The following is a 19,285-nucleotide window of genomic DNA, read 5'->3' as shown; positions in this document are numbered from 1 at the left end:
TTTCCCAAAACTTCTGGATTGTCTGTGCACCGCTGTATTGCTCTCCCAGCAGATATCAGGGTGATTTAAGTCTCCCATGAGAACCAGGGCCTGCAATCTAGTAACTTCCATGAGTTGCCCGAAGAAAGCCTCGTCCACCTCATCCCCCTGGTCCGGTGGTCTATAGCAAACTCCCACCATGACATCACCCTTGTTGCTCACGCTTCTAAACAGGTTTTTCTGCAGTTTCATACTGGATCTCTGAGCAGTCATACTGCTCTCTTACATACAATGCAACTCCCCCACCTTTTCTGCCCTGCCTGTCCTTCCTGAACAGTTTATATCCATCCATGACAGTACTCCAGTCATGCGAGTTATCCCACCAAGTCTCTGTTATTCAAATCACAACCTAATTCCTTGACTGTGCCAGGACTTCCAGTTCTCCCTGCTTGTTTCCCAGGCTTCTTGCATTTGTGTATAGGCACCTGAGATAACTTGAGATTTGGGGGGAGGGATAGCTCAGTGGTTTGAGCATTGGCCTGCTAAACCCAGGGTTGTGAGTTCAATCCTTGAGGGGACCATTTAGGGCTTTGGGACAAAAACTGGGGATTGGTCCTGCTTTGAGCTGGGGGTTGGACTAGATGACCTCCTGAGGTCCCTTCTAATCCTGATATTCTATGATAGCTAACTGATTGTCCCTCTTTCTCAATATGAGGCAGGAGCCCTCCCCTCTCACGCTCTCCTCTAGGAGAACACTTCAATCTCGCTGGACTCACAATAGCAGATTTAAAGGTAGCCATCCTGCAGCAAAAAACTTCAGGACCAGACTTCAAAGAGAAACTGAGGAGCTTCAGTTCATTTGCAAATTTGACACTATGAGCTCAGGATTAAACAAAGACTGTGAATGGCTCGCCAACTACAAAAGCAGTTTCTCATCCCTCGGTGTTCACACCTCAACTGCTAGAAGAGGGCCTCATCCTCCCTGATTGAACTAACCTCGTTATCCCTAGCCTGATTCTTGCTTGCATATTTATACCTGCCTCTGGAAATTTCCACTACATGCATCCTACGAAGTGGATATTCACCCACAAAAGTTTATGCTCCAATACGTCTGTTAGTCTATAAGGTGCCACAGGACTCTTTGCCGCTTTTACAGATCCAGACTAACACGGCTACCCCTCTGAAGCGTGACATACATTGTAATTGGCCTGAAGCTCCAGAATGTTGACATGAAAAAAACAGAGCTTCCTTTCGGACCACAGATCCTGAACTCTCAGCAACCCCAGCCTCCCAAGGAGACATCGGTGACAATGGTCCTGGTCAATGGGGACCAAGCAAAGGGAACTCCTGGGCATACATTACCCTGAACTGTCTACCACCATAAGTAGTCCAGGGTCAATGGAGGGAGCCAGATCCATCAGTCCAAAGTCCAATAAACCCATCAGTCCAATAAACTGTCCTCAGCCACATCTGGAGAGGGTGAAAACGCAAACTCTACCACCTGTGTGCAAGCAGCCATGTGATCCAACAGACTTAGGCACACTCAAGCTGTAGACACAGACGAAGAATTGCCTGAAAACCATCTGTCGGCAGAAGAGCTCTCGAACTTGTAGAATCTATTAAGCCCCAAAGAACTAAGTTCTTGAAGTGGGGACCAACATTGACTTCTCTGTTGGGAATGAGACCCAGGTAATTGAGTAAGTATAGTGTGAAATGTACGCGAGACTGAACTTCTTCCCTGGACTTGCCCTTCAGTAACCAATTGCCCAGGTACAGGAAGATATGAATTTCCCCTTTCATGAGGTAGGCTATCACTATAACCATACAGAGAGAAGGCCAAAGGGGATTACTGCATACTGATAATGTTGGTGTGCCACTATGAACTGGAGAAACCGTCTGTGGCTCGGAAGAATCAGCCCCTGAAAGGAAGTGTCCTGAAGGTCCAGAGCAGCAAACCAGTCATTTTGATTTAATGTGGGAGGATTGTGATCCCCTGGAATATCGTGTATCTGATACATTTGTTGAGGTTGTGGAGACCAAGCCTAGGTCTCACCCCTCCTTTGGATTGGGGAACCAGAAAGTACCGGAAATAAAACCCTTCGCCCTGATGCCAGGGGCAGCGAGTTATATGGGCTTGTGGTGTCCGTGCTCCAGGAATATTCATGGTCTGGGGGCCTGGCTCCACCAATGTTTGGGGCTGGGTCTCTTCCGCTCGCCTCCCCTGCCGCCACCATCACCAACAGCGCAGCGAGGCTAAACTGGCTCCGCGCCACTCCTGGAAGCAGCTGGAACGGGTCTACGGCACCGGGGGGAGTGTCTTCGCATGCTGCCCCCGCCTCAAGTGCCAACTCCGCAGCTCCCATTGGCCAGGAGCCTAGGAGCCGCTGCCAGAGGGGTGTGCAGGTTGCTTTCAGGAGCCACCCAATGTAAGCACTGCACTCCGCACCCTCTCCCACACCCCAATCCCCTGCCCTAGCCCAGAGCCTGCCCCCCGTAACCAAAGTCCCTCCCAGAGCCTGCACCTCAAACCCCTCCCACACCCAAAGTCCCTCCCAGAGCCTTAGGCAGCTGTGTTGGGGCAAGACTTGGACCCGTTCTGGGCACCACCAAAAATTATACAAACCTGCCGCCCCTGCTGAGGGAGCTCCTCTACAGTGCCTAATGCTAGTAGAGACTGAACCTGCTCGAGGAGCAGTGTCTTGTGAGAAGGGTCCCTGAAGAGAGACAGGGTAGTGGGTGAGGAGGAGGGACAGAAAGGAAAAGGATGGCATAACCCAATCTGAAGGTGCTCAGGACCCAGCTGTCAGTGGTAATTGAGCCTCAATTAGCATGAAAACGAGCTGAAGGCGGGGACGGGGATATAGAAGTCACAACTGCAATGCTGCCCTGGACGTATAAGTCAAAAGCAGTGCTTGGTAATAACATACGAACATAAGAACGGCCAGATTGGGTGAGACCAAAGGTCCATCTAGCCCAGTATCCTGTCTTCCAACACTGGCCAATGCCAGGTGCTTGAGAAGGAATGAACAGAGCAGGTAATCATCAAGTGATCCATCCTCTGTCGCCCATTCCCAGCTTCTGGGTAAATGCCAGGGGAGGACAAGTCAACTGGCTGAACCCGGAACCCAAAGGCCTTTCTCAGGTAGTCTCACTGCCTCAGGGAAGGGAAGGACTGCCCAAAGGAGCGTTGTGGGCAGTACTGTTGATGCTGCTGTCAAAATGGTGTCTCCGCATCTCTGGAGTATATACTCCCAGAGAGCTCCTGAGTCTTTAAACAAGTGCAAGGTTTCAGCAGTCTTATCTGAAAAAAGCACTCAACCACCAAAGGGTAGCTCCTCAAGAGTCTGCAGCACATTGGGAGCAATGGCCAAATTTTGCAGCCAAGACACCCTTTTCATGGTTTCAGAGTAACAGCCGTGTTACCCTTTTCATGGTTACTACTGAGGCCATAACTCTGGCCCTGGGGTGGGCAAACTTTTTGGCCCGAGGGCCACATTGGGGTTGCAAAGCTATATGGAGGGCCGGGTAAGGAAGGCTGTGCCTCCCCAACAGCCTAGCCCCCGCCCCCTATCTGCCCCCTCCCACTTCCCGCCCCCTGACTACCCCCCTCAGAATCCCCAACCCGTCCCCCGCAACTTGTCCTCTGACCACCCCCTTCTGGGACCCCTGCCCCTAACTGCCCCCCGGGATCCCACCCCCTATCCAACCCCCCCTTCTCCCTGTCCCCTGACTGCCCCAACCCCTATCCACACCCCTGACAGGCCCCCTGAGACTCCCACGCCTATCCAACCCCCTCTGTTCCCCATCCCCTGACTGCCCCCCGCCAAAACCTCTGCCCCATCCAACCGCTCCCTGCTCCCTGTCCCCTGACTATCCCCCCCAGAACTCCTGCCCCATCCATCCCCCCCTGCCCCCTGACTGCCTCGACCCCTATCCACACCCCTGCCCCCTGACAGGCCCCCCCCCCCGGGACTCCCACGCCTATCCAACCCCCTGTTCCCCATCCCCTGACTGCCCCCTGCCAAAACCTCTGCCCCATCCAACTGCTCCCTGCTCCCCATCCCCTGACTATCCCCCCCAGAACCCCTGACCCATCCAACCCCCCCTGTCCCCTGACTTTCCCAACCCCTATCCACACCCCCGCCCCGTGACAGGCCCTCCAGGACTCCCACGCCTATCCAGTCCCCACTGTTCCTCATTCCCTGACCGCCCCCACCCAGAACCTCCGCCCCATCCAACTTCCCCCTGCTCCCTGTCCCCTGACTGCCCCCCGGGACCCACCGCTCCCTGCCCCCTTACCATGCCAGAGCCAGCCATGCCGCCACACTGCCCGGCAGGAGCAGCGGGCCAGAGCGCTGGCGGAGCAGTGCGCTGATGCTGCGGGGGGAGGGGGGACAGCAGAGGAGGGGCTGGGGGCTAGTCACCCCAGCCGGGAGCTTAGGGGCCACGCAGGATGGTCCTGCAGGCCAGATGTGGCCTGCGGGCCGTAGTTTGTCCACCTCTGCTCTGGCCGATGTATCAGCCATGTCCAAAGCTGATTGGAAGGATGTCTTGGCCACCAAACAGCACTCAGCTATCAGCACTCGAAATTCCTCCCTGAAGACTTCACGTAACTGTTCTACAAATTTAGACATAGCTGTCCAATTAATAAAATTGTACTTGGATATCAATGCCTGCCGGTTCACAATACTTATTTGCAGGTGTACTAGGAAGAGGGCCTGAAACATAAGCCCATGTATCAGAGGCCTGGTATGAGGCCTGAGGGCTACAGAAGAGTGATCCCTATTGGGATCCAGGAAGTGGGCAGGCAAAGCCCGCCCACTGCTAAAGGATCCCCCGCCCCAGCCTAAGAGGGGGATCCACAGGACCTGGACACCAAATAAATACGGGGGACAACTAATGAAATAACAGGGACAGGAGTGTGGTCAAAGGGTCAAACAAAGGGAACCAGACAGGGACACCAAGCAGAGAACCCCGGACAGCGCCCACTGCTCCTCGAAGGCATCAAGGGAGTCAGTGGATACAGAAGAGTGATAGAAGGCAGATATATTAGTCCCAGATTAAGTAGATCGCTGTTCCCTGGGTAAGGTAACGGGCAGTATTTTTGAAACAGAAAAGAAGTTTATTGGTAACACTTACAGAATTACCAAAGAAAACAAAACAACTATGCAACAAAACAACGCAAACAGAAGGTATAACACAGCAGCTTTCAGGAGGGAGAAGTGTTCAGGCTAGCCTGGGCCCAGAGCGGGGGGGCTTCCTCGACACTCGTGGTCTTCCACCCTCCTGAGTTACCTGGTGGCCTAGGGCGGGGGGGCTTCCTCGACACTCGTGGTCTTCCACCCCCTCGAGTTACCTAGGGCCGTGCCCAGTGTCACCGATCCTCCCTCTCCTGAGAGTGCCCGGTAAGATGGGCACGGCTGCGGGGTGGGCGGTTTAGGGGTGGGGCGGGGGGGTAGACACCCCTGTATTATAGGACCCCTCCTAGATGACAGGAATAATGGTATCCACAGCGGCAACGGCTGGGGCTGGCGTCTCTCGCTCTTCCCCTCAACCAAAGGGTCACACGGAGGGAACCGGACGGGGACACCGAGCAGAGAACCCCGGACAGCGCCCACCGCTCCTCGAAGGTGTCAAGGGAGTCAGTGGATACAGAAGAGTGATAGAAGGCAGATATATTAGTCCCGGATTAAGTAGATCGCTGTTCCCTGGGTAAGGTAACGGGCAGTTTTTTTGAAACAGAAAGAAAGTTTATTGGTAACACTTACAGAATTACCAAAGAAAACAAAACAACTATGCAACAAGACAACGCAAACAGAAGGTATAACACAGCAGCTTTCAAGAGGGAGAAGTGTTCAGGCTAGCCTGGGCCCAGAGCGGGGGGGCTTCCTCGACACTCGTGGTCTTCCACCCTCCTGAGTTACCTGGTGGCCTAGGGCGGGGGGGCTTCCTCGACACTCGTGGTCTTCCACCCCCGTGAGTTACCTAGTGCCGTGCCCAGTGTCACCGATCCTCCCTCTCCTGAGAGTGCCTGGTAAGATGGGCACAGCTGCGGGGTGGGCGGTTTGGGGGGGGGGTAGACACCCCTGTATTATAGGACCCCTCCTAGATGACAGGAATGATGGTATCCACAGCGGCAACGGCTGGGGCTGGCGTCTCTCGCTCTTCCCCTCAACCAAAGGGTCAGACGGAGGGAACCGGACAGGGACACTGAGCAGAGAACCCCAGACAGCGCCCACCGCTCCTCGAAGGTGTCAAGGGAGTCAGTGGATACAGAAGAGTGATAGAAGGCAGATATATTAGTCCCGGATTAAGTAAATTAAGGCAAACAAATCCACCAATAAACGCAGGACCAACCAAGGCAGAGGAGGAACTTTATCACACCAGTAGTTTGTAAGTATTTTCCTTCAGAAACTCTGCCCAAGGTTGCAGCCACATGCTACAGAAGGTCCTGGTAGGCCTTGAAATCCTCAGGCACCAAGGTAGAAGAGGAGCCTGGTAACACTGAATTGTCAGGGGATGACGATGAAGTGGGCAGCTGTGATAGGGATGGGTCCTGCCCCTGAATTGTTGGACCTGGGTGGAACAACTTCAGAGGCCCCGAGAGGGGAAGCAAACCGATGCCTCAGCTTGCAGTGGATCCACAACCGCAGCCACCGATGTGCCCAGTGATCTTGCTCTGGAACAGGATGAGGAGTGTGACTTCCAAGACCACAGAGCATCCCATAGAGTCCAGTGAGGCCACTGGGGATACAGGTAGGGCATTGGTGGCCAGTAGGCCTCAGGCCAGGGGCCCCTGTCCTGACTACCAGTCTCAATAGCAATGTTGCTCTGAGAATGGTCCTCAACACATATCAGGTGATGGTGAGTGGGAGGAGGACCCTGACTTGGATCCTGAGAAGCCCCAGGTCTCTGGGGACAGTGGTGGAGCTAGCTCCGATGGCACAAGCAATTGGTCCAACTCATTTGCTACCCAGCAAGAAAGAGGTCCTGGTGCCGATGATGAGACCAGAGCCAAACGCATCATAGTTGCATCCAGTGCCGGGAGCCGTGCCAGTACTGAGGTCAGCAGCAGTGCTGAGGCAGCAGACAGAGCCGGCATCAAAAATGGGATCTTCCACCAAGACCATGTCCATGCCGAGGAGTCCAGAACCAACAGACAGAGTAGATCTGCTGCCAACTGGTAAGCCACTGGCATGGAGAGAGCTGGAGCTGGCATCATTGTCGCCAGTGCCAGACTCAACAGACCTCCCAGGGCTGGAACCAGAACCAACAGCACAGGTGCGTGCACCTCTCTAGGCAGCACCAGGCCGCGATTTGAAGGACCTGCTCCATCCGACATGCCGGAAGTAGCATGAGGCCGGTCCATACTCCTCTTAGAGGAAGAGGAAGAATCTCCACAAGACCTGGAGTGGTACCGATTGGTCTTATGAGATCTTTTCTTCAGTGCACTTGAGGAGGCGAATGGCTCCCGTCTCCTGGGAGAGACACTAGCCCTGGAGCGTGGAACTGAACCTGAGGGCGACTGCTGATCTGATTCAAGCCTCGGTATGGAAACAGTCCTCACGGCCTGCTTGAGGAGGTGCTGCTTCAGGCAAAGGTCTCTAGCCACCTGAGTCCTTCTAGAACGATTTACAAATCAAACTCTCGCCCAAACAGAGCAAACACCTTGTGGGGGGATCACTAATGGGTATCGCCCCCCCCCCGCACTTCCCTCCACACACACAATGGACAGTGTTTGAACCCTGGTGAGGGCATTATCCAGGACAACTAACTTACTAATACTAACAAGGGTACTAACTAGCTATACAACTATGAAAACTATATACATAGAAAACTCTCAGTAACTGAGAAGGGACTGTGAGGTGAAAACCACACAGGGCTCGGACTCCAGCCATGAGCAGTGAGAAGGAACGGAGGGGAGTCAGACCACTGCCGCCTCATATAGCCAGAGGAGGGGCAACCGTCACAAGGCATGAATGCTGCCCCAGCCCCATGAGTACTGCTAAGCAAAATTCTCCAGCTCTGGTGCACTGTGCATGTGCACACCTGCGTGGAATACACAGCTGCGTCTAGTCAAAGAACTCTGAGGACGAGAATCACTGTGGAGGAGGGACAGGTCAGGCCACACAGAAGCAGTTGGGGGCTGCATAGCAGTTGCAGTGCTTCCTCCCTGCAGCTGGGAAGCCTTGCAAACCTGTCCCAGCGAAAAACCACGTGCTACTGCCCACCCTGTGCTACCATATGATTTTTTCAGTCTTGCAGACTGACTCTAGAGGAGAGGCCCTAGCCCTTGCCTGGACCACTAACAGAACAAGATTAGAAGCAGAAGGAAAACTTACAGTCACTGGAAGAGCGGTGCCTGAAGGTGAATCTCAGATGGGTCCTGTGGACATCCTCAATGGGAACAGCAATCTAGGAGAGAAGAGTCAGCATTAGCACAGGAGGGAATAGGCCCAGTCATAGGTGCATCAGAGGACCTAAGCTTTGATAGAGCCAAAGGTCAACCATGGATTAAGATGCTCAATCCAGAACCCCACTCTGCTTTTAACTAGTAAAGTGTAGAGATCTGAACATGTGTCTGTCTGTGCACGTCCATCCGTGTGCGCGCGGCTGTGCATACATGTGTGTGCCTGTGTCCATGTCTGGATGTGTCTGTGCATGCATGTCCACACGTGCATCTGGAGGTACCCTGGCGCCTTTGTGTAAATCTGTATGCCTGTGTGCATATCCACCTATAACGACATGTAGCCATACCCCCATTCATGAGTGGGGCTGAATTCCTAGAGAACGCAAGCCAGGTTTCACTGAGGACAGCAGGCTGGGGCAAGACATAGGGAGTTCAGTCAGTGCTGTGGAATTGCCTATGGAGTGCAGAGCTGATCTATGCAGCTTCTGTTACTCCCCTCGCTCTCAAGACTTCAGGGCCTTGAGAAAAGGAGCTCCCACGGACACAATGGATGTTTGTCTCTGTGAATGTGGGATTTGCTCTTGTGTCACAGCTCCCTCTATGGACTGAGCTGTATGATCACCCCTGTTCTCCATACAGTGGATCATTAAGCAATATTCAGTCTCAGAGCTGACCTCTTCCCTCCTCTGTTTGCATGGGATGCTATGAACTTTGCTCACTGGGGAGGGATTTCTCTGGGCAGAGGAGACTCCCTCAGGCTGTTCATTCTCCTTGCACAAGAGAAATATGAGAACTGTAATTTTTAGCAGTCGGATGTTCTTCACAGCTCTGCCTAGCCTCTGTGTGAGTCAGGAGGAGACAGGCAGAGTCTGGTCAGAGCAGACCGCACACCTGGTACCAGCCAGCTCAGGTTGCAGGTTTCATATCCAAGATCTCAATCACAGCTGATCCCCTCCCTAATCACCTCCAAAGCATGGGGAAGTTCAAACAGACCTTCATTGTCTCCATCCACCGCTGTTGCCGCTGCTGGTAATAGACCACAGAACAATATTCACTTGAAGGCTTGTCACCAGCACCCGGGAAAATCACATTCTGGGAAGTGAACAACCAGGGGAGAGTCAATTAGTGATGAGCTTTTATGATTACTAGGCAAACAGTTTTCCTGCATCCAAGCAATTCAGAGCTGCAGCATTTCCGCCACAGATATGGAAATCAACCATTAAGAACAGAAATTCTGCATGCTGACCAATAGGCCAACCAGCTCCAGCCTATCGTACCCCATTCCCCTGGCTGCACCAACCTGTCATAGCATGCTAAGCTCCATGACTGCCAGCCCATTCTAGCCTTTAGCATCCCATCTGATGGCTTCTAACTGCCCACCCACAGCATGGTCTCCTTCCCACCCACCGGCTGTGCAATCCTGCACAAACAGGCAGCCCCACTGCCCTCACTGTTCTGTCAGCCTGGCACGCATAGTCCTTGTTATAGCTGTGCCACTCTGCACTGAATTACCATTGCCTGTCCTGGGCCACACTTCCCAGTGAGAGCCTGTGATGGGGCATCCATCCCACACTAACTAGTAAGGGGTTAATAGAGCCCTAGGGAGGCTGTGCAGAAAGCAGCCAAAAGGAAAGGGGCTGTGACGAGCAGCAAATCAGGGCCCAGCAGGCCCATATAAGAAGAGCCGGGCAGAGAAGCCTCAGTGGCTCCCTGGAGCTTGAGGAGGGAAGCCTATGCCTTGAGTAGGCTGTGCCTCAAGTAGGCTGCAACCCTGTAGCACCTTGGACAGAGCAGTGTAGGCAGGAACCTGGGGAAAAGAGAAGGCGCTCCAGCCAGGCTGCTGAGACTGAGGAGGGTGCTGTGGTCCTGGGGAAGTGGCCCGGGGAATTGCAGTGATAGTAATGGCAAAGGAATGCAGTATGGGACTGCAGTTCAGAGGATCCCTGGGCTGGGATCTGGAGTAGTGGGGGGGCCTGGGTCCCCCCCATTCACCACTGGGGAAGTGGCAGGACAACTGACTGCAGATACCACTGGGGAAGTGGCTGGACTACTGAGGAGCTAAACCTTCCCGGAAGGGGGAACATGGATAATGACACAGTCAGAGGGCCAAGCCCCAAAGAGGACGCTGCAGTTCCTGACACTTGCGAGAGAGGCTGCAGGGAAGGAGGAATGGGGTGCAGACTGCAGATGGGGAAGTCTGCCTCGAGCTAATCCCCAGAATGACAAGGAGGAGGCACCGGTCCACTGGTGAGTGATACACACCATGACAGAGCCCCACAGCTGAGAGTGAATGGGGCTACAGTGAAGCTGCCCTGCTAGGCTGGAATGCCCTCTCTAACTGCAGACCTGGCTCCAGTCTTCCAAGGTCTTCTAAACGACCCTCCAGAGAGCTTTCAAGATTCAAGTCTTGTTGTAACATGGGAAAATCATTATCACAGATAGAGAAACAGAGACTGGGGTGGGAGAAGAGATTGCATCTCTGGATTATTAACAAGCCTACATCCAATGTATCAGCTGAGAGTCTAATTAGAAATAAAAGCAAACATTTGGGGAATGAGTAAGGACAAGAGTCAATGTACTGTCAGGAGCAACTCCAGGGCTTGGCCTGAGCAAGCACAATCTCCTTCCCTTACCTGTGCACTTCCTTGTGCTCCTCTCCTAAATGAGCCTTTCCTGGAGCTGCCAAGCCACATTTCACTTCTGCAGCACCCAAAGCCTCTCCCTCTGCTCTGGCATTTGGAGTCTCTAACACACATGTTGTGGGGATAGGACCATGCACATCCAAGGAGCATCTGAGGACAGGCTGGAGGGCCTTGAATGGCTCTGACAAGCCCTACAATAAGCTGATTCTCCTCTTTCCCTTCTCACAGCCTTTTTGGCTCTAGTTTTAGAGGTGAATTAGCAAGGCACCAGCTGCATTCACCAGCTTAAAACAGGATTTAGTCATCAAAAATCTACAATATAAAGACCAAACTACAAATCTTCAACTCAAATATTATTTCCATTTTAACATATGGATGTGAAAGCTGGAAACCCACTAAAGGTACAGACAGATGTCTAAAATGCCTCCAAAAGCAAATGCCTCTGGAAAATACTAGGTATCAGATGGATTGAATTTATAAACAAATGCTGAGATTTTTCAGAAAGTTCAGCAACCCCTTAACGCCAAAGTTATTCAGAAATGAAGCTGGAAATATCTGAGGTGTGTTAAGAATGAAACCAAAGCATCTGCCATGGAAGGTATGTCATTGGGCCGCTGAAGGACCATATAAAGGGGACCAATCAAAAGAATCCCTCTGTCAAACAGTTCTTAGAGAGGGAAAACGCATGGGACTTAACAACACAGAGAATATGCAAAGAGTAGCTCAAGACAGACAGTGATGGCAGAGCCTGGTTCCTGTTCTAAGCAATGTTTGACAATGCAGGATGGATTCAAATTTAGAGGCAAAGCCCATTTTGAAGGTCCATTTCAAGAGCCTCAGTCCCCTCAGTCCCCTCAGGAGTGATCTGCCAAGAACACCCCAACCACCTACAGTGAAGGAGCTGGCAAAGACTTTCTAGGTGGTAATTGCCTCTGAGCACTACTGCAAAACTGCTTCCAGACAGGTCTGTGTGCCTGGTCTGTGTAGTTCAGATCCAGATCCAGCACTTTCCCATTGGCTTGGTTCTACATAGCACTTCTGAAGTCCCTGGAGTTAACCCAAGGATGCCTGGCACCTCCTGAGTCATCTCCAAAGGAGGGAGGAGTCAAGTAGCGCTGGCACAGTCAGATTTAATCCCACAAGATTTGGGTTTTCCCCTTTCCCTGCACCCACTACCACATGGCTCTCACTACTCTACAGCCAGTATGGGGCACACTCACCTGCATCACGCTCCCAGTCTCATCACAGACACACACTGTCACCTCCACGTTCTTCTGCGTCTTCTTGTTCCCCTTGTCAAACTCACCCTGCACCAATGTGAGGTAAATGTCGTTCCTGATGTCCCCTGGGGAGAGCCACACACAGCGAGGTTGCAGTGAGGTCAGGCCTGAGCTGCTACCAGTGGCCCCAGGAGCCTTCAATGCTCTCCTACCTCAAAGCACACAGGACTATTCATAGGGATGGGCCAATGCTTTGGTTAAAATGAAAACACACACACACACACACACACCCCTACAGTTCCACAGATTCCTCAAATTTAGAGCCAAGAAGCCCCACTAAGTCCCGCCCAGCCCACTCCCAGTCATTGAGACCAGCAAAAATGGCTTCCTACTACACATTTACTAGTGTTTTGATATGGTCCCTTCATTTCCTCCCTTACACCTACCCCTTTTAATAGAGGAGTGGCTGCCAGGCCAGCTGCACTCAAATTCCTAGTGTAGGTCTCTCTATAAGGACAGGCAGTCTGATTTCCCCTCTCCACTTGCTTGGCCATTCTTGAACTGCAGGAATCAGAATAACCTCTGCGTTGTGCATACCCAGTGCTTCTGGGGTGTCCAAGATGAAGGCCTTTCAAATGTTAAAGGGCTAGCAGCAGTAGGCCCATGAAGGGTAATTCTGGTTCCACTGCAGTAACTGCCAGTCATGATCTGATCTGGCTTCTCTTCCATTTGGCAAATCCCACTTCAGTTGCCTGTTCAGTCTAGCAGGTGTTGGGATGCTTTGGAGGAACCCAATTTCCATCTGAGAAGAAAGGGGAATAAGGCATCCCCCCCACCCCCACACACACACACACACTCTGATAGCACCCAAACACTGCAGTGACAGATTGCAATGATTTGGGGGATCTGTCTGTACAACCACACAACTGTTATGCTAAAAAGTAACTACATCCTGGGGGAAACCAGTTTTACCTTACCTCTCTGAAGGGAGGGGAGAAGTAGAGGGTGGACATTTACTAAAAGGCAGAACAAAGTGAGGTGTAGGGTGGGGAGGCATATAAACAGGAACTTAGAGAGAAACGCACAGGAAACCTGGGCAGAAGGAAGACAGGCCATGGACTAGCCAAGGTCAAAAGAGGTATGATAACCTAGAGAAGAAGACTCTTTTTTTAGGACAAGCCATGCACTGGAGCAGAACGATTTTGGTCCCCAACCCAAAGAATGCTCTGGAGTGGTGTGGAAACTAAGGCAGGGGAATGCATGTAGGGTTTATTATTTTTGTATGGACCTGTATATTTCTCATATGATTACATAAAGACCATCTGTGTGTTAGAACCTGTGTGAAGTCTGGCTGTATGTGTTATATGCTATGCTTACCACATGGCCCTGAGAGAATTAAACTGTAACCCAGAAGGCTCATGTCTTTGGGGGGATTCTGAGAGAGGGTGTTTTCAGTAGGATTCTGAGAGAGGATGTGTTTAAGCTACAGGGCAGCAGGAACCAACACTGGTTTCAGAGGGCTAGGCTGTTGGACCATGTGGTCACAGCTTTTGAGGGAGTGCTAGACAGAGGGTTTGCACTCTCAGAGTTTGCCTAGGAACCCCCAAGACTGGCATAGTGCCTGGGCTCTGTCACACTCTGGAAGCTTAAAACACTTGAGGATCCAAGAGATGGGATTCCCCTCCCAAGAATATGGTGAGTGGCCAGCAGAGAGAGCCTGACCAGATCTGTAACACAGGCGCACTAGATGAACAAAGAGTCAGGCTATTGATCCTGCTCCCCCATGCAGGTGGTAGGCAAAAGCCCTTGCTCTGGGGAGGCAAATCCAGGAGGATGTTGTGATGATGAAGTGGGAATTTTTTGTAATATTTTTATGATGTCCATGTGTGCCTCAGTTTCCCCTATGCTTTGCATTGTTACCTGGGGAAGTGGGGCTGGAGGGGCGGGGGAATGATTAAGCTTGCTCTCAGGGCAGACTAAGACGATCCCTCACTCTCACAGATTCTTGGGAGACAGGCCAGTCCTCGCTTACAGACAGCTCCCCAACCTGAAGCAAATACTCACCAGCAACCACACACCACACAACAAAAACACTAACCCAGGAACCTATCCTTGCAACAAAGCCTGTTGCCAACTGTGTCCATATATCTATTCAAGGGACACCATCATAGAACCTAATCACATCAGCCACACTATCAGAGGCTCGTTCACCTGCACATCTACCAATGTGATCTATGCCATCATGTGCCAGCAATGCCCCTCAGCCATGTACATCAGCCAAACCGGACAGTCTCTATGCAAAAGAATAAATGGTCACAAATCAGACGTCAAGAATTCTAACATTCAAAAACCAGTCAGAGAACACTTCAACGTCCCTGGACACTCCATTACAGACCTAAAAGTCGCAATTATTCAACAAAAAAACTTCAAAAACAGCCTCCAACGAGAAACAGCAGAACTGGAATTAATCTGCAAACTGGACACCATTAAATTAGGCTTGAATAAAGACTGGGAGTGGATGAGTCTATACACTAACTAAAAACTATTTCCCCATGCTAGTTTTCCCCCTACTGTTATTCTCACCTTCTTGTCAACTGTTTGAAATTGGCTATCCTGATTATCACTACAAAAAACATTTTTTTCTCCTGCTGATAATAGCCCACTTTAATCGATTGGTCTCATTAAGAGTTGGTATGGCAACCCCCATTTTTTCATGTTCTCTGTGTGTGTGTGCGTGTGTGTGTGTATATATATATATATATATATATACACAAAGCATAAGGTTTCGTGGGCTAAAGCCCACTTCCTCAGGTGCATGCAGTGGAAAATACAGTATATCTTCCTACTGTATTTTCCACTGCATGCTCTGTATATATGCATGCCACTGCATGCCATCTGAGGAAGTGGGCTTTAGCCCACGAAAGCTTATGCTCAAATAAATTTGTTAGCCTCTAAGGCAGAGGTGGGCAAACTACGGCCCGCGGGCCACATCCGGCCCAGCCTTTGAGTTCCCAGCTGGGGAGGCTAGCCCCTGGCCCCTCCCCTGCTGTGCCCCCTCCCCTGCAGCCATGCCACCGCGTGGGCAACAGCGAGCTCCTGCCGCTCTGAGCAGCATGGTAATGGGACGGTGGCGGCATGTGCACAGCGGTGCAGACGTTGGGTAGGGGATCCCGGGGGGCAGTCAGGGGACAGGGAGCGGTTGGATGGGGCAGAGGTTCTGGGGCGGGGCAGTCAGAGGTCGGGGAACAGGGGGGGTTGGATAGGGCGTGGGAGTCCTGGGGGGCCTGTCAGGGGGCCGGGGGGGGAATAGGGGCCAGGGGGCAGTCAGAGGACAGGGAGCGGGGGGGGCGCAGGTTTGGGGTGGGAAGTCCTGGGACAAGGAGCAGAGGGCGTTGAACGGGTTGGTGGTTCTGCGGGGGGGCAGTCAGGGGGCAGGAAGTGGGAGGGAGCGGATAGGGGGTGGGGGCCAGCCTTCCCTACCTGGCCCTCCATACAGTTTCACACCCCGATGTGGCCCTTGGGCCAAAAAGTTTGCACACTCCTGCTCTAAGGTGCCACAAGTACTCCTCATTCTTTCTGCTGATACAGACTAACACAGCTATCACTCTGAGACGTAGGTGTGTGTATCACCTAGCTGTTGGAGCAGACTGAATGGGTCATTAAAAGGACTGGCCTAGGCCAAACCATATCTGTGGAAATGTGAGAAGAAAATGGAAAACCCCAGTGGCCAGAACACTGACACCTAGCTTTCAACAACCCAAAGAAAGGAGCTTTTCTCTGCCTCTCAGCAGGGATTGTGAACTCAGCCTGCCCCTGCCTGGAGAACTAAGGACTGAGAGGTGATCAACAGCGCATAAAGTAAAAAGAAAAGGAGGACTTGTGGCACCTTAGAGACTAACCAATTTATTTGAGCGTAAGCTTTCGTGAGCTACAGCTCACTTCATCCGATGAAGTGAGCTGTAGCTCACGAAAGCTTGTGCTCAAATAAATTGGTTAGTCTCTAAGGTGCCACAAGTACTCCTTTTCTTTTTGCGAATACAGACTAACACGGCTGTTACTCTGAAACCAGCGAATAAAGTGTGGCTCTGGAAGAAGCTGCTGCTCTCTACTGGGACCCACTAAGAAGATTAGAGAGAGAGAGGCAGAGGCTGAATATGGAGTTCACTACAGCTTGGCTGGTGAATTGTGGCTTGACCAGACTGCATGATGCTTTAACCTTTATGTCTCTGTGCTAACCTAAGGACTGTGTCCACTTGACTAATAAATCCTACTCTGTTTTGAAAATGCTGTTTGGGTGTCCCTACAAATACTTGCTGGGGTGCATGCATCTCTGAAGAGTGGCCAAGAGTCTATCTCAGCTGGACTTGCTGAGCAGTGCTCACAGTGAGAAGCAGGAGTGCTGGAAGCCAGAGGCTCAGTCTTGGAGGGGGTGAGGCTGTGTGGCCTATCATTAAGGAAGAGTGGGTCCCCTTGAGGGGCTGGCACACTAAAAGGGTTCCTCCAAGATACTGCTTAAAAGCTGGAGCATGGATTAATGACCAATGCCACAAGGACTTTGGGAGACAGTAGCTGAGGATGAATCAGGATAAACTTACTAACCTTAGCCTGAGGTGCCTTCTTCACTCACCTGGCATGATAATTTCTGGGAAGCCTAACTTGCGGACCACAACTGTGCTGCGGTCCACCAAGTGAGGATGATCTTTCCGCACCTGATTCAGGTCTCCCCACAGCATTTTCAGAGACACCCAGAACCCTGGGAAGGAAGGAGAGAAAAGGGATGTGAATGTACTTTGACCAAATAGAGTCCAGTGGGTAGCTCAACCAAATGCTCAGCCCACACCCCAGTGTAGATGTCTATCCCCATCTCTGCACAGACAGGTCCATTTCACAGTCTTAGGACATGCTATTCAGGGCCCCATGTTAGAAAGTGGCTTCCATGGTGTTAAACTCAGAAAAGTTGTCTCCATCGAAGGCGTGTAGCTCCCACTTATCAAGTGGTGTGAAGTTTCGGGGTCCTGTTAGGCTCTTCACTAAATTTGGATGACCTGGTAGCACCAATTTCCAAAAATGCCTTTTCTCCCTCCAGCTCATTAGGAAACTTCGTCCCTTCCTCCCAGACAAGGACTTTGCAACAGTGATCCATGCATTTGTCTCCGCCAGGCTGGTTTACTATAATCAGAAGCTGAATGTGACAATGATACGCAGGTTCTACCTTGTGCAGAATTTGGCTATCCATCTTCTCCACACTCAGTCTGCTGTGAGCACGTCAAGTCTGTGCTCAAGTCCTTCCCAGTCAGACAAAGCAGATCACAAAGCCAGGACAAAGTATGTGAGAACTGGGGACAAAGCATTTTCTGCCAAAGGGATCCAGCTATTGAACAATATTCCACAGAAGATCAGATGCATCATTAGTCTGACCATTTAGGAAATGTTGCAAAGCCTTTGTGTATGAAGTCTGAGAGTCATGTACAGTGGACAGGCTTCAGTGGTATAAAAAAGCCCCAGAGGGCCCTGATGCAGGAATAGGGTAGGGTTCCTCTTCCCAATTCCAAAATCTACAATTTTGCTTACCCACATCATCACAGCCCCCAACCTACCCCACTTACCCCACCTCCAATCCTTTACCCACTGCCTCCATGAACTTCTTGCTGGCCCCTCTCCTCCCCCACCCTGTCCCTGATGCCCCACTCCTATCCTGGGCTAGGATGTCTCCTCCCAATCCAAGCTCCCAGTGACTCCCCTTGCTTATATCATCTGCACTGCACTCACACAACACAGGTTGAATCTGAACGACGAGCGGCATTGCAACCGGGCACATGGGGTCTCAGCACCACTCAGGTTTGGCCCCGCCTCTCCTCTGTCATAACGAAGGTGCGGTTGAGGCAACCCTGAGTGGTGCTGTGACCTCGTGCACCAAGATGCAACACCATTCACGCAATTTAGCCCAACCACCCCTCCATCATTTGGCCCAGCTGCACCTCTTTCCAATGGAGCGGTGGTGGGGTCAAATTTGAGTGAGTGGCATTGCAACCCCATGTGCCAGGTGAAGTGCCAGAGCATTGTTATATCTGGTTAGGCCCCCCTAACCTCGTGGGCCCATGAGCAGTCTTGCACTATTCTTACACCACTGAACAGCTTTCTCAAAGACCTCTTTTAAAAAATATATATATATTTTTTTACTCTGTAAAAGGAGAAGTGCCAGAGACTCCATTCATTGCACTGGGCACTTCACTGTTGCAACTGATTTAAGTGGAAGGTGTTCAGATAGTATGGTGATGGGCAGCAGGATAAAACCCTGATAGGATAGATAGGCCACCCAGCTATGGAGGAGGAGGCGTAAGGCCCTTACCTTGTCCTTTGTGGTTGATTTCCTTCCCCTCCACCGCTTTCTTTATCATGTTGTGAAGGAAATCATTCTCAGCAGCTACCCTGAAACACAACAAGTGCATATAGGGAGTGGGGCTCAGCTCCGTCCAGCTAGGGAAGGGGACTGTGGGGAATTCCCATGCTTCCCCGCTCTGCAGAAAGGGATCTGGGAACAGGAGCATGCGAGTGCAGAAATGGTTACTTTGTTTACTTGTACAGTAAGTGTGATTCTGTGAGATACGTTGTGCACATATATCTTCCACAGCAGCGGTATGTGCACCCAGTGCACTTGAGCCAGAGATACCTGGTCAGCACCCATTCTGATGGCACATGCACACAGCATGTTCTCATGCCTCCAACAGTGGGCATGAAGAGCAGAGTCGCCCTGGCTCCCTCTCAGTTCTTTCATACCAGAATCCAGCTGACATTAGACCCCGGGTTCTCAGACTAGGGGTCAGGACCCCTTAGGCAGTCACGAGGTTATTACATGAGGGGGTCGCGAGCTGTCAGCCTCCACCCCAAACCCCCTTTGCCTCCAGCATTTATAATGGTGTTAAATATATAAAACATGTTTTTAATTTATAAGGGGGGGGGGTCGCATGCAGAGGATTGTTATGTAAAGGGGTCACCAGTACAAAAGTTTGAGAAGCACTGTGTTAGACTCCCAA

The 19,285-nt window shown here is 51.5% G+C and overlaps 1 protein-coding gene across 1 annotated transcript in view; it reads right to left on the bottom strand.

Moving 5' to 3' along the window:
- Window positions 1-19,285, bottom strand: part of LOC144264379 (dedicator of cytokinesis protein 2-like) — a 336,931-nt gene that overhangs the window by 259,168 nt on the left and 58,478 nt on the right. The window contains exons 12-16 of the mRNA XM_077816134.1: window positions 18,601-18,680; window positions 16,879-17,004; window positions 12,252-12,376; window positions 9,383-9,481; window positions 8,322-8,394 (exon numbers count right to left, since the gene is read on the bottom strand). Of these exons, the coding sequence (XP_077672260.1) occupies window positions 8,322-8,394; window positions 9,383-9,481; window positions 12,252-12,376; window positions 16,879-17,004; window positions 18,601-18,680 (503 nt within the window). The remainder of the gene's footprint in view (window positions 1-8,321; window positions 8,395-9,382; window positions 9,482-12,251; window positions 12,377-16,878; window positions 17,005-18,600; window positions 18,681-19,285) is intronic.

The sequence above is a fragment of the Eretmochelys imbricata genome, chromosome 4 (genome assembly GCF_965152235.1).
Source record: "Eretmochelys imbricata isolate rEreImb1 chromosome 4, rEreImb1.hap1, whole genome shotgun sequence".
Classification (NCBI taxonomy): domain Eukaryota; kingdom Metazoa; phylum Chordata; order Testudines; family Cheloniidae; genus Eretmochelys; species Eretmochelys imbricata.
The sequence above is the reverse complement of the archived record's forward strand: the minus strand, read 5'-3'. Positions and strand labels throughout refer to the sequence as shown.